Source organism: Medicago truncatula, chromosome 7 (assembly GCF_003473485.1).
Source record: "Medicago truncatula cultivar Jemalong A17 chromosome 7, MtrunA17r5.0-ANR, whole genome shotgun sequence".
NCBI classification, from domain to species: Eukaryota; Viridiplantae; Streptophyta; class Magnoliopsida; order Fabales; family Fabaceae; genus Medicago; species Medicago truncatula.
Window position 1 is genome coordinate 27,545,100 of NC_053048.1, and position 16,202 is coordinate 27,561,301.

General features: G+C 34.2%; 2 protein-coding genes across 3 annotated transcripts; one reads left to right on the forward strand and one right to left on the reverse strand.

The window, feature by feature from the left end:
- The first annotated feature begins 18 nt into the window (after positions 1–18).
- On the forward strand, positions 19–3,794 carry LOC11433991 (putative receptor protein kinase ZmPK1). Its single transcript, XM_003622890.4, has 2 exons — positions 19–209; positions 1,305–3,794. Exons 1-2 carry the CDS (start codon positions 19–21, stop codon positions 3,703–3,705), a joined length of 2,592 nt encoding a protein of 863 aa, XP_003622938.3. The 3' UTR covers positions 3,706–3,794.
- Positions 3,795–5,537: 1,743 nt separating this feature from the next.
- On the reverse strand, positions 5,538–15,112 carry LOC11425351 (putative receptor protein kinase ZmPK1). Of its 2 annotated transcripts, none has more exons than XM_024771369.2 (2): positions 14,762–15,112; positions 5,538–7,942 (listed from the first exon to the last, which is right to left on the reverse strand). In XM_024771369.2, the coding sequence occupies exons 1-2, from the start codon at positions 15,036–15,038 to the stop codon at positions 5,859–5,861; spliced, it is 2,361 nt and encodes a 786-aa protein (XP_024627137.1). In that variant the 5' UTR covers positions 15,039–15,112; the 3' UTR covers positions 5,538–5,858. The 2 variants fall into 2 exon arrangements, with proteins under 2 accessions (XP_024627137.1, XP_003622962.2); XM_003622914.4 differs by having other exon boundaries at positions 5,538–7,975; positions 14,762–15,110.
- Between the last annotated feature and the right edge of the window lie 1,090 nt (positions 15,113–16,202).

The window sequence follows — 16,202 nt, forward strand, 5'->3', positions numbered from 1 at the left end:
TTCTCTATATCAACAATAATGGATTTAGGGATAGCAAAGATACTCATGATATACGAAGGTATAGACTGCAAGACCGATTTGATCAGTGTTTCTCGTCCAGCTTGTGACAAACATTTGCTGCTCCATGAGTTAATCTTCTTCCACACTCTTTCCTTTACAAATTTGAAAGTAGATGTGCGACTTCTTCCAACCATAGAAGGAACACCAAGGTATTTGCCTTTTTCCATAACCTGTTGAACTCCAACGATTTGAGAGATAGAGGCCTTGACTGCATCGTCCACTTCAAAGCACCATGATACTATGTTTTGAAATTTAGTTATGGTGGCAATTTAAAACAGAACGCGTTAAATGCATCTCATTCTATATATTATTCATGTGTCTCATATCAAGTGTCTCATTTGAGTTTTATACGGTTATTCAAAAAATAATTAATAATGTTTATTATAATGGTAAGACTGTGAGCTTAGCTCAGTTGGTATGGAAAATGCATAATATATGCAAGGTTCGAGGTTCGAACCCCGACCACCACAAAAAAAAAAAATATCATTTACTTAAACAGATTTATTAACTATAGTTAGTGAAATAGTTATAGATAATTGAAATACAATAAATAAGATTATGTTAATGAAAAAGAATAATAAATGTTGTACTCAGGGACTGAACCAAAATCCAACCAAAAAACAAAACTAAGAAAAACTATAGGTTGGCATTCCAAACTTATCTCTACAAAGTCAAACCTAATAAAAGTCAAACTTAGCAAATCCTATATATATATATATATATATATATATATATATATATATATATATATATATATATATATATATTATAGTACCTCCTATGTGATAAATTATATGCCGTTTTGTTCATTTCATATGTATTAAAAAATTAATTAATTTTGTATGAAAAAGAGATATTATGAGTTGTTTTACAAAAAAATGTCCTTAATAAATTGTATGTATGGGTAGATAAATTAAAGAACTAAAAGAAGAGTGTCTAATAAATAGTTAAGAGTACAATTGAAAAAGTAACATCAATGTTTCATTGATATTATAAAACGACTTATGATTTGAGACAATTTTTTTCCCAACTTATAATACGAAACGGATGGAGTAATATTTTTCCTTGGCAACTTATAATTATAATGAAAATCAATCAATAGTTAACATGGTTATTTTGAAAAGTTGGTGCTCTCTTTTTCTCATTAATAACTTCTTTCTTAGTTTATGTGAAATGACCAACTATGAGAATTTTTATGGAACCAAGGAAATATTATATATTTTCTTTCCTTGATTAAACTGGAGTAATATAAAAATTGCATCCATGAATAATTTGGGTTTGTCAATCACAGTGTTTATTCTAGTATTGGCCTTTTTATTTCAATGTTCATCTTCTTCTTCATCATTGAGAAAGGGTTCCTCCCTCTTAGTGGAAAATCCAGAAGATAACATCATGTCACAAAATGGCATGTTCTCTGCTGGCTTTACTGCTATTGGTGAGAATGCATATTCCTTTGCCATATGGTTCACAGAACCAACTTCCCTCAACCTCAACAAAACCATTATTTGGATGGCAAATCGCGACCAACCCGTGAATGGAAAACGATCCAAACTTACCCTTTTAAACACTGGAAATATTGTATTGTTTGATGTTTCTTTAAACAATGTTAGGTCTTCAAACACAGCATCATTGAAACCACTAGAGTTGCATCTCAAAGATGATGGAAATCTTGTGTTGCGTGAGCTTCAAGGAATCACAATTTTGTGGCAGAGTTTTGACTCTCCAACAGATACTCTCCTTCCAGGTCAACCTCTTACAAGATATACAAAGCTTGTAGCTTCAAGAAGTGAGAGTAATCATTCTACTGGCTTCTACAAGTTCTACTTTGATGATGCAAATGTTCTTGGTCTTCATTATGATGGCCCTGATATTTCTAGCTCTTATTGGCCAAAACCTTGGCTTCTAATTTCGCAAGTTGGCAGGGCTAATTTCAATGGTAGCAGAATTGCATTGTTGGACTCTTTTGGTAGTTTCCTTTCATCGGATAATTTGATTTTCATAACATCTGATTATGGAACAGTTCTACAAAGAAGAATGAAAATGGATTCTGATGGTAATTTAAGGGTGTATAGTAGAATTAATGTGTCACAAAATTGGTATGTTTCATGGCAAGCCATTTATGGTGCTTGCATAGCTCATGGGATTTGTGGAGATAATAGCACATGTAGTTATAATCCTAAGCATGGAAGAAAATGTTCTTGTATTCCAGGGTATAGAGTGAAGAACCATAGTGATTGGTCTTATGGTTGTGAGCCTATGTTTGATTTTACTTGCAATAGAAGTGAGTCTACCTTTTTTGAGATGGTAAATGTTGAGTTTTATGGCTATGACATTCATTATGTTCCTATGAGTAACTATAGTTCTTGTGAGAAATTGTGCTTAGAAGATTGTAATTGTAAAGGATTTCAGTACGGTTTTGGGGTATTAAAAGGCTTTTATAAGTGTTATACAAAAACACAATTGCGAAATGGAAGGCATTCACCATTCTTTGTAGGATCAACCTACTTGAGGTTACCTAAAGGTAATACCTTCTCTAAAGAAGAATCTTCCACTCCAAGTGACCATGTTTGTCTTGTGAAACTTCAAAGAAATTTTGTTAGCGAAAGTGAGAACCATTATGTGAATTTTTTTCTATGGTTTGCCGCTGCGATCGGAGCTTTTGAAGCGATCTGCATTTTCATCGTTTGGTGTTCCTTATTCAGGAACCGAAAGACAAATGCAGACCAACACGGATACCACCAGCTCGCAGCAATAGGGTTTAGAAAATACAGTTACTTGGAGCTAAAGAAAGCAACAAAAGGGTTCAGTCAAGAGATTGGAAGAGGTGGAGGGGGTATCGTGTACAAAGGCCTATTATCTGATCAAAGACATGTTGCGGTAAAAAGACTTTACAATGCTCAACAAGGAGAAGGTGAATTTCTAGCTGAAGTAGGAATCATTGGAAGGCTTAATCACATGAATTTGATCGAAATGTGGGGATATTGCGCTGAGGGAAAATATAGACTATTGGTTTACGAGTACATGGAAAATGGTTCTTTAGCCGAAAACTTATCGGCTAATAAACTTGATTGGAGTAAAAGGTACAAAATTGTTTTATCAATAGCAAGAGTTTTAGCATATCTACATGAAGAATGTTTGGAGTGGATTTTGCATTGTGATATAAAGCCACAAAACATACTTCTTGATTCTAACTTCCAGCCCAAGTTAGCCGATTTTGGATTGTCAAAGCTGCAAAACAGGAACAACCTTAATAATTCATGCATCTCAATGATTAGAGGAACAAGAGGGTATATGGCACCTGAATGGATTTTCAATTTGCCAATAACATCTAAGGTGGATGTTTATAGTTATGGAATAGTTGTTTTGGAAATGATAACAGGAAAAAGTCCAACTACAGGTTTCAAGATTGTTAGTGGAGAAGAGGAAAGTGATGGGAGGTTGGTTACATGGGTGAGAGAAAAAAGAGGCAGTGACATTTCTTGGTTAGAGGAAATTGTTGACCCTCAAATTGCATTAAATTATGATAGAAGTAAAATGGAGATTATGGCTAAAGTTGCTTTGGATTGTGTTGTGGATGAAAGAGATTCAAGGCCTACCATGAGTAAAGTAGTTGAGATGCTTCAATACCATGGAAGTGATGTATGATACCTTCACATTATTTTTCAATGTCATTCTCAAACTTTTATAGCTAAAGATATGTGAAGAATGTATATATTATGCATTTTTTTATTATATGTAAAGCATATTGCTAAAAAAAAAATATGTAAAGAATATATTATGCATTTTTTCACAAGTCTTCAAATGTTTTGTTTTATTGATTTGCATAATTTCTTCGTAAAATATCCTATAATTGCTATGTTTTGGGAAACGTATAATTACATGATTCATATAGAAAACATTACAAAATATCCCAAAATTATAGACAGTTGTTCTAATACTCCTCTACTCTTAATGAAAAACTAAGTGAAAATAACTGAAAAACATGTGAAGAATAATGTGTGATGATTTGTCATCAAAACATATGTTTAAGTCATCTTTTATCTGATGTGTGACTCTTTAACACACTCTCTCACGTCCAACACTATTGAATTTGGTGCGTGGATGGTGAGTGCCCCGATAGCAGAAACCTGATAATAGATGGCTCAATAGATCTTGAAGAAGACTTTTATTCTTTGATAGATGGAAGTATTAGGGATTCCGATTCCTAATTTGTAGAGGAAGCTTCTAGTAACTTATTCTAACATGAAACGAATTAAATATGAATTTTTTAAAACGACAAAAATTAAAGATAAAAAGTAACAAAATCTCGATGTAGAAATCAAATTTTGCTATAATTTTTTGCAGAGGAACTTTTAGTAATGTTCTAAACACGTATGCAAAAAATTGTTCAAAAATTTAAGAGTTTAAGCATAAATGAAACAAATTTGAATTGAGTAGGGACTAATACTCAGTGCAGAAAAGAAAAATTAGGGACTAAAAGAACTATTAAAATTAAGTAAGGACTAAACTTAAAAGGTCCCAATTTTACAAGGACTAAAAACATATTTAACCCTTTTTTATATTCATTTAAGTTCAACCAAAAGTATTTGGATGAGATGATAAAATATCTCTTTCACCTTCCTTCAAAAAATAAAAAATATCTCTTTCACCTTAGCCTAAAATCATGAGTTTGAATTTAGCTTAGTGAATACAACAATGTTAATGCTCTTAAAAAAAACTTTATCATTCATTACGCTCACATCCAACTTAAGGATTTAGTCTTTGCAGTTGTGGGTAGAGATACGTTGTTCACAAAATAAAAAAGTTTCTATTTTATATTCAACATAAAAATGTCTTTTGAAAAAAGCTAGTAATATTTTCTTACTGTCTTTGGATTTTTTCCACCTTATAGACAACATCCCTTTCTCAACGATGATTAAGTAGATGCAAATTGGAAATAGTTAAACAAAGGCATTAATTGTATGTGAATTGCTTTGCCCTTAAAAAATGTACACTTAGCTGGAATTAACCTACTAGTGGGAATATGATTTTGGCACTCCTCCAATACTCCTACTTTTCTCTTGAGATATGCTAACAACAATATCATCTCCTTTTAAGTTAGGTTTTAGAAGTTTGCATCACAAGTATTATTTAAAGCTTAGGAAAAACATATATTTATTTTTGAGGGGAGGAAATTTTTTTATTTTTTCATCTTTTTGCCTAACCTTTGTATATGGTCAAACCAGTAACGGTGACACTGCCAACACCAAGACATGAATATAGATTTGCATCAGAAATTGTACCAAAGTTTTCAACACATGAACAAGAACTCTCAATACGTGAATGTGAGTTAACTACAAAACCTAGACCATAAATTGATTTCTCATTTGAATAATAATACAATCAAAAGGCCTTTCAAATAAATAATGACAAAATCATCATTAAATTCTTGTGTAGAAATGAAACCTACAATACAAGATGAAATAAGAATATTACAATCAAGATAAACAGTTTATAAATTATGATCACAAGAAAATCAACGATTACATAACGTATGCTAAAAATGAAAATTTTAAACGAAATTATTTATGTACATACGTCCAACATCTTACGAGAGAAAGAAATAAAGAAGGTGATATGATAGATGTGATAAATTTGTAATGGGATAGGAAGAGAGCTTTAGTGAGAAAATGAGGGTACTGATTCAGTTTAGGGAAATTAAGAGTGTCTCAATCATAAAATGAAGGTGTTGATGATACATAAGATTATTTGCACACGAAGGAATCTAATTCAACATCATGCATCACTCATTAAGAGACCTAGGAATCTATTTCATTTCTTTGAAGCTTCTCAACCACCTGACTCATAGTAGGCCTAATATTTTTATCTACCTCTACACACTCCAAAGCAACTTTCGCCAAAATTTCCATCTTACTTGAATCACAATTAGTTCCAATTTTAGGATCCATAATTTCTTCCACCCAACATCTACTCCTCTTTTTCTCTCTTACCCAATTTATCAACCTTCCATTGTATGCCACTTCTCCATCAACTCCTTCCATATTCATCATTGTTGGACTCTTTCCGGTTATCATATCCAACAAAACAACCCCATAACTATAAACATCCACTTTAGATGTTATTGGTGAATTGGAAATCCATTCAGGGGCCATATATCCTCTTGTTCCTCTAATCATTGAGAATTCTGAATTATTATTAAGATTGTTTCTGCTTTTCAGCTTAGACAATCCAAAATCTGCTAACTTGGGCTGAAAGTTAGAATCAAGAAGTATATTTTGAGGCTTTATATCACAATGCAATATCCATTCGAGACATTCTTCATGTAGATAAGCAAGAACTCTAGCTGTTCCTAAAGCAATATCATACCTTTTACTCCAATCAAGTGTGTTAGTTTTAGATGAAAGATTTTCAGCTAAAGATCCATTTTCCATGTACTCATATACCAAAAGTCTATGCTTACCTTCAGCACAATATCCCCACATTTCTATCAAGTTCATGTGGTTAAGCCGTCCAATGATACTTACTTCGGCAAGAAATTCTCCTTCTCCTTGTTTAGCTTCATTTAATCTCTTTATTGCTACATGTCTTTCATCTGGCAATGTACCTCTATATACAATCCCTCCTCCACCTCTTCCAATCTCATTACTGAAATTCTTTGTTGCTATCTTCAACTCGGAGTAACTGTATCTTCTGAATCCAAATAATGCATGATGATAGTTATGTCGATCTCCATTAGGCTTTTTCTCGGTCTTGATTAAAAAACAACAAACCACAACAAAGAAAAAGAATTCCAAGCCACCAACTGTAACTGAAAGCCACATAAAAAACTTCAACAAATGACTTGTTTGTTTTCCAACAAAGTCTTTGTGAAGCTGAAGCAAACAAACATTGTCTGTTACACTTATAGACTCTTCCTTAGAGAAGTTATTACCTTTTGGAAGTCTCAAGAATGTTTTGCCTATAAAACTTGGGGAATGCCTCCCATTTAGCAATTGTAGCTTTGTATAACATTGGAAGATGTTTTGGTCCTCTTCATATGAGTATTGGAATCCTGTACAGTTGCAAGCTTGCAAACATAAACTCTCACAATTTTCGTAGGTACTATTTTGAACAAAATTACTATCATAGCCGTAGAACTCAAAACCATGCAATTCGAAAAAGGTAGACTCACTTTTATTGCAAGTAAAATCAAACGTAGGTTCACATCCATAAGACCAATCATTATGGTTCTTCATTTTATACCCCGGCAAACAAGAGCATTTCTTACCTTTTTTAGGATCATAGCTACAAGCGCTATTTGCACCACAAATTCCATCTATGATGCAGGTGTCAGATATGACTTGCCATGAAACATACCAATTTTCTAACAAGTTTTTTCGGCTGTAAACTCGAATATTACCATCAGAATCCAAGGTTAATCTTCTTTGCATAACCATACCATAATCATATGTGGAAAAAAAGTAATTATCAGATGATATGAACTTTCCAAGAGAATCCAACAAAGCAATTCTAGTACTATTGTAATTGGTCCTTCCAGCTTGCCAACTTAACAAAAAAGATGGTGGCCAATATGTGCTTGAAATATCAGGACCATCATAATCGAGACGAATAACATTGTTATCATCAAAGAACAACTTATAAAAGCCAGAAGAATGATTACTATGGCTTCTTGAAGAAACAAGGTTTGTATATCTAGTGAGAGGTTGATTAGGAAGGAGAGTATTTGTCGGGAAATCATAGCTTTGCCACAAGATGGTAGGTCCTTGAAGCTCACGTAACACAAGATTCCCATCTTCTCTAAGATACAACTCTAATGGAGCATCTGATGCCGTGTTTGAAGACCAAGTGTTATGTTGACCCGCATCGAGCAAGATGATGTTACCTGTGTTTAAGAGGAAAAGCTTTGAGTTTTTACCTGTCGGAAATCACAAGGAGAAGATTAGAAAATTAGAGGAGATAAAACTAGATTCCTAGAATGATAATGTTTTTTTTCTTATTGGTATGCCCATTACCTAAGTGATTCTCACAAAAATTCATTTGTTAGATTCATTCAATAAATTATGTATGTGATCTATAATATAGATTACATCATTTATTGAATAAATCTAAAAAGCTAATTTTTTCTTTTAATAGCGACCGGATGGTGTAATTCGCAAGTTTTTCTATACTCCTAACAAGTATTAGGTACACTAGGGTAATATGTTCTTGGAAACATTTCTGACAATTTTTTTTGTTAAGACTGCCAAAATACGCGACGTTGTACTACCAATAATTTTTTTAATTCGAGTTTCAAATACTCAGAAAATGCATATCTAGAAATAAAAAATACCAGCGGCGATCAAGGCCTTCTCTGCTAAAATAACTAATATTTCAAACAAATTTTTTTTTTTGTAAGTAAGCAGCGGTTTAAACAGTTGAAAATACAACAAATTTTTTGTTTTACTTTTTGACAACAAAGAGAGGAGTATTTAGCGGCGGCATAAGACCGCCACAAAGCAAAAACAATATAAATAATGGTTATCGATAATGGTCACAAAAAAATTTCAAACCACCAAAATTCAACCCCATAGCACCGCCTCCAACAGCCCAGCAAAGTTGCCACAAAAGACCCCAGACCTACCTCACAAAACAGGCTACACAACACAGCAACTGGTGCTGGACTGTCATGACAGCAGCGCTGCCAGTGAACAGCCAGCACCGCTAGACCAAAAAACAACAAGAGGAGGCAGCAGCTCCTTAACGTGCTACATAGACTTCAATTAGATAGATTAGGGTTGACCAAATAACATGGAGCAAAAAGAATTGCTGTGCCGTCGCTCCTAGGGTAGCGCCGCCGCTTCCCTTGTGAGGGATTTTGCCGTCGTTTGGTGAGAATTCTTCTCCGCTGGACGTTTTGCCTCTTGCTTTGTGATATCTCTTTTGTTATAAACACTTGACCAAATTCGGTGCTGAAACAAAACCGTGTTGCTGTTCAGTGTTGATTTGTCATCCTTGTACCAGGTTCAATCGTTCTTTCATTTATCTTGCAAATTAATATTGTTAGGTGCAATTCCATTTGGTAACTTTCTACATGGATTGATTTTTTTGGCTTTATTGGATTTAGTGTTTCATTACACGACAATTATTTTGGCTGTTGGCATTGATAGGAATTGGGTGTTATCTTCCATCACAATTACAATAACTCTTGTATCAGCATCCAATATGAATCATCTTGTTTGATGTAACGGGAGGAAAATGACTATCATAGGATGGAACTGCCGAGGTCTGGGGAACGTGAGCGTAGTTCCAAAATTAAAATACCTAGTTCGCTATTATAAGCCGGACGCCTTATTTCTCAGTGAGACTCTAGTCCCTTCTAATAAAACAGATGCTTTTCGTTATATTCTTGGGTTTGATAATTGTTTTGCTAAGTAGTAACGGTCGGAGTGGTGGCTTAGCATTATTGTAGCGAAGTTCTTTTAATTGCAAATTGTTGAATTATTCTGCTAATCATATTAATGTTGAAGTCAATGATCCTAGTCGAGGGCCATGGCAATTTACAGGTTTTTATGGCTTTCCTGAAGGAGGTAGAAGATGCGACTCCTGGAATTTTTTGAGGTATTTATCTAATAATATTTCTCTGCCTTGGTGTATATTAGGTGACTTCAATGACATATTGGATGCTAAGGAAAAACGAGGAGGGTCAGTACGTGCTCAGTGGTTAATCAACGGTTTTAGACAAGCTGTTTCTGATGCCGGGTTAACTGATATTTTTATGGAAGGATATCTGTTTACTTGGTTCAAAAGCTTAGGTACACCAAGGGCAGTTGAGGAACGGTTAGACCGTGGTCTCGCTAATGCAACATGGTTTGATTTATTTCCAAATGCGAAGGTGGAGAACCTAGTCGCTCCGGCTTCTGACCATTATCCGATTCTTCTTAATAGGGAGCCTGTTACACGAATTTGGGTGCCTAAAAGAAATTTTAAGTTTGAAAATGTGTGGTGTGTTGAACCAGGTATCCATGATGTTGTTTCCGATTGTTGGGTTTCTAGTGCAGGTATGGCGATCACAGAAAGATTGGAGCATTGTGCCTCTGAACTCAACATATGGAGCAAAACTACTAAAATTGGGCTAAAGGACGAAATTGCAGAATGCCGTAAAGAATTGAACAGATGTCGAGACCAAGGTGCAGCAGCTGACCCTAACAGGTTGACCTCTTTGAGAAAGAAGATGACTCAACTTATGATACAAGAAGATAAATATTGGCGTCAGCGTGCGAAAACTCATTGGTATCGTGATGGTGATCTAAACACGAAGTTTTTTCATGCTTCTGCTACCTCTCGTAAAAAGGTAAATCGTATCCTCTCTCTTGGAAATGATGATGGAGTTCGAGTTACTGATGAACATGGTTTGTGTCAAATTAGCAAAAGGTTATTTTGAGGAACTCTTCCTTGAAAATAATAGCAATTGTACACCCGTTATTGATGTCGTTGAGAGGGTAGTAACGGAGGAGGACAACGATTTTCTAACTGCTCCATTTCAGGTACAAGAGTTCAAAGATGCTATGTATGCTATGCACCCAGATAAATGTTATGGACCTGATGGTTTTAATCCAGGATTTTTTCAGCATTTTTGGTCTGTCTGTAATAATGATATTTTTAATGAATGCTGCTCTTGGCTCAATAATAACCAGTTTCCCCCTTCTCTTAATTTCACCAACATTGCTTTAATCCCAAAGGGCAATGAACAAAAGTCTATGAAGGACTGGAGGCCTATAGCTTTCTGTAATGTCTTGTACAAATTAGTGGCTAAAGTTCTGGCTAATAGGCTTAAAAGTATCCTGCATAAATGTATTTCAGATAATCAATCGACGTTTGTTCCAGGACGCTCAATTTTGGATAATGCTATGATTGCGATTGAAGTTGTTCATTATATGAAAATTAGCAGGCGTAGCAGAGATAAAAATGTGGCGCTTAAATTGGATATCAGTAAGGCCTATGATCGCATTGATTGGCTATATCCCAAAGAGGTAATGATAAAAATGGGATTTGATAGTCGCTGGGTTAGGTGGATAATGATGTGTGTCGAAACTGTGGACTACTGTGTAATTTTCAACAATGAGTCGGTGGAACCTATTTTCCCTAGGCGGGGCCTCTGTCAGGGTGACCCTCTTTCACCCTACCTCTTTATCTTATGTGCGGAAGGGCTTTCAACTCTCATCCGTAAAGCTGAGCAGCGAGGATATATTCATGGCATATCTATTTGTAGTAACGCTCCTATTATTTCTCATCTTTTCTTTGGAGATGACTGTTTTTTTTTTTCCAGAGCCGAGGAAAGAGAAGTGAATATGATAAAAAATATTCTTGAAGTGTATGAGGCGGCCTCCGGACAATCGATTAGCCTCCCAAAGTCTGAAGTTTACTATAGTCGAAGTGTTCCAATCCCTACTTAGGAGACCATCACAGAAATCCTTGGCGTTCATGCTGTTATGGGAATGGGGAAGTATCTTGGGCTACCTTCTATGGTTGGTCGAAGCAAAGAAGCTACTTTCGGATTTATTAAAGATCGTATTTGGCACAAAATCAATTCTTGGAGTAGCAAATGTCTTTCTAAAGAAGGTAGAGAAGTACTAGTTAAATCGGTACTTCAATCCATTCCTTCGTATGTCATAAGTATTTATCTGTTGCCAAATAAGTTAGTTGATGCTATTGAAAAAATGATTAATGCTTTTTGGTGGGGACCTGGTGGCTCTACTAGAAGAGGTTTGCATTGGCTTTCCTGGGAAAGATTATTTGTTCATAAAAATTATGGTGGAATGGGGTTTAAAGATCTCACATCTTTTAATGTAGCAATGCTTGGTAAACAGGGATGAAAATTTCAAATAGATACAGATAGCCTTGTTATACGTCTTTTTAAGACGCGCTATTTCCCTCAAAATGATTTTTTGAACTCACAAATTGGTTCTAATCCTAGTTATGTGTGGCGCAGTATTTTTAGCGCTAAAATGGTTGTTCAACAGGGCGCTAGATGGAGAATTGGAACGAGTGCTAATATTCCTTTGTTTGGTGCCCCGTGGCTCAAAGATGGGCGTGCTTTCACTACAAATTGCCCTATATATTCTTCTTTCTCTCATGTTAAAGTTCAGGATATTATTGAGCCAACGTCGAAGGTTTGGAATACTATTCTTATATCTTCTCTTTTTGATCAAAACACTACCCAAATTATTTTGAACACTCCTCTTCACCCACTTATTAATGAAGACAAATTAGTGTGGAAGGCAGCGAAAAGTGGAAATTATTATGTTCGTAGTGCATATCGTATATGTGTAACTGACATTGCAGATAATTCCCATTTACATGTTCCCGGGAGATGGAATTTGATTTGGAAGCTAAAAGTTCCTCCTAAGATAAAAAACTTTGTGTGGCATGTGTGTAGGGGCTGTTTCCCAACCCGCACACGACTCAGTAGCCGAGGGGTGCAATGTCCGACAGATTGTGTTCTTTGTGTTAATAATTTCGAAGATAGTATTCATGTGTTATTAGAATGCCTAGGCGCACAACAGGCATGACGTGAAGTTTAGTTATGGGATATAATAAACAGAACACTTCGAAAAAATTATAATATGGATGCTTTGATTTTTACTCTTCTTGATCAGCTGTCTTTGGTACAAAAAGAATTATTTGTGACAATTATGTGGAGTTTATGGAAGCGCAGGAATCTCAAGTTATGGCAACAGCAAAATGAAACAATATTGTAGGTTGTTGAGCGTGTAAAGCGTCTTTTGGATGAATGGCGAACAACCCAAATCATAAGGTCGTGAAGAGAAGATGCCCCGTTGACGCATCAAAGTAACTATACCGACGTCAACGTGGTTGAATGGTCGAAACCGGCTCATGGCAGGTACAAATGTAATATTGACGCCTCTTTCTCCACTTCCACGAATATGGTGGGTATCGGTATTTGTCTTCGCGATGACAGGGGCGAATTTATCAGTGATAAAACAGATTGTTTCTCCCCTCTCTGTGATGTTTCTGTGGGTGAGGCCGTATCTTTTCATACGGCGTTGAAGTGGATGGTAGATCTTCACTATGATAATGTTGACTTTGCTTTAGATTCCAAGATAGTGGTTGATCATTTCCGATCTTATGTAGAGGATGATAGTGAGCTTGGATGTATCATGCATGCTTGTAGACAGTTGTTTGACAATAGTTTTCAGAACTCTCATGTCGAGTTCAATAGGAGGCAAGCTAATGAGGTCACTCATGGTTAGCTAGGGTAGCACCATCTATTGCTAGCTCCAACGTTTATGATAATGTACCGTTATGTATTTCTTTTTTGATTGATAATGAAAAGCACTGAATTTATCCCTTAAAGAAAAGATAACGGTCACAAAATGATAGGTTTCAATATTTCTTTTGGGTCTCTGGTTGCTGCTATATAGCATAAAGCTGTCAATAACAACTCAAAAAATATGATTATTTAGGAAGATGTGGGTTTTGGCTGTCGCAAACATACAAAAAGTCACCAGAAATTCGGTCTCTAACGTACATTTCGCTGAACTCATAACGAAACATCATGTTCCACTATTTTGTGACATGTCGTTGTTTTTCTCTTATATTATTAGCTGTTGCACTAACAAAAATTATGTTTGATCCTAAAGTGATGATTTCTTGTCCAAATTTTGAATAGAAAAGACTACATTTGAGGAAAATAATCTCTACTTACGGGACTAAAAATTATCAGTTTTTTTAAGGCGAAAATTTTGTATAGGATCAAAATGGCATTAAAAAATGGAGTATGTTTATGAAGATGATAAAATAGAAGGACAAAAAATACAATATTAAATATGAGGTTAAATATGTTGTTGGTCTCTATAATATACTAACTTTTAGTTTTTGTCCTCTAAATATATATTTTTTCAATTATGGTTGCTCAATTTTTTTGATCATCATTATTGATACCTACTTTTAAATCAACTTCTGTATAACCGTCATATTTTTAAATTGAATTTTTCAAAAATGTTTAGAACATTATAAGATTCTCTCCCAAACAAAATTAAATTTTGTTAACAAAAGATGAATTAAATATGATTTTTTTTTTTTTTTATGTTTTTTGTGCTTAAAAATTCATATTTTGTTGAAAAATTAATTTTTTTAAGAGATTCTCATAATATTCTAAACCTCCCTTAAATTTTTCATTCAAAATCATGACAGCTACACATGGTTTGATTTGAAAATAAGGATCAAAAGTAATGATTGAAAATTTTTGGAAGACTAAAAATCAAAGAAAAAATTTACGGGGGGACTAAAGTGAAAAGTTGGGTGGTATATCTATAAAGTCTAAAAACATATTTAATTCTAAAATAGTACTACCTCCGTCCCTAATTATAAGATCCTTTTGAGAATTTTTTATGTTCTTTTTTTATAAGACTCGTTTGTTATTTCCAATTACATTAATTATTTCTTTACATGCATGCCCCTATTTATTATACATTGTTTTCTTCAATTAGCAATAAATAACATGTTGAAAACATAAACTAATTATCTCTCTTAAATGATAAAATTGTAAAAACAATAGTAATTACAAACATATTTAATATAAATATCCACTATCTTAATTTCCTTTATTTTTTCAAAAGGATCCTGTAATTAGGGACGGAGGTAGTATATTAATAGAGGGATATTTTTGATATTATAAAATTTACATGAATTTTAACATTACCATTCACCGGTTGTTCACGGTTTGCCATCCAAACAATATTGACGGGGTTGTGACTTTGATTCTGCAGCTCGGTGAACCATATGGCGAAGGAAAAAGCATTTTCACCAATTTGATAAAAACCAGCAGAGAAAGTGCCATTTGAAGAGACAATTACATCTTCTGTATGTTTCTCTACAGAGAGAGAAGATCCCTTGTTCAAAGATGATACAGAAGATGAACAATATTGGAAGGGAAATAGCAACAAGACTAAAAAAATATATGATATTGTGAAAGTCATGTTAGACAATTGCTGTTACAATAGAAATGTATGTTAAGAGTCCAGGTGTATATATGTTGAATATGTATAAATGCATGATTTATTTGTTGTAGGTGATGACGTGATGTCAATCTGTGTTTATTTAAAGAAACATATAGTACAAATAATATATTCCAAGTTTGAAACTTTCAATGCTTAAGGGGCGAGTCTTTGCACTAAGGACAACAAATAAGGAGCATGGTTCATCTCAATTGTGAAAAAAAAAATTGAGAGTTATGCAAATGATTTCACTATTAAAATGAATTGGACTCCACTTATAATTTTAATAAGTTATATGGGTGTCATGTAATTTGTTTGGTGCTTTATGTTTATGTGGTGGCATCTTTATTAGGTGCTTTGGTGTTGTAACAGATATTAGAGGATTCATCACTTTAGCACACCTTGTGCGGGATGAATCACACTGCTTTTGAGCAATATATTCCATTTTGATTTGTTCAAAAAAAAAAAAAAAGTTATATAGTCTATTGCATTTTAATGGTAATTTCATTCATATGACATTTTCAAAACACAATATTCACAATTGAAAGAGTTGAATTTTGTTGTCCTCTATATAGGGAAAATATACTATTTTTATTATTATGTAAGAGATAGATGTTTAAAATTTATAATACATATTCTTTTCTATGTGAAAGAAATATAAACTTAGTTGCTTTGTCAACGAGTTGCCATTTTTTTAATAGCAATTTTTTTCTTGAATAGCAAAATGATATATGTAAAATCGAAAAAAAATAAAGTTTCAAAGGACTAACGTACCAGTAGAACCCTAGACACCCCAAATCTTTTCCTAATTTTTCTGACAGCCTTCACCCTCTCTACTCGATTGCAACCCTTCCTCGAACAATCATTGCCACCCTTGATTTCAACTTGTTCAATGTCAGTTGATGTCCAGTATCTATAATGCCACCTTCGATTGCAACTTCCCTCTGGCACCAACCTCTACTTTCACTCACTCATATTACAGTAGACCAGACCATCGACATGAGGACTTCACCTCATGCTTAGGAGGTATACCTCACTTGTTCATACAAGAACAATTCTCATAATGAGAATAATAGAAACAAATGTATAAATCCAATAAAATATCCCAAACGCTAAAAGTAGTGAAATCGTCTTCTTCACCATTAA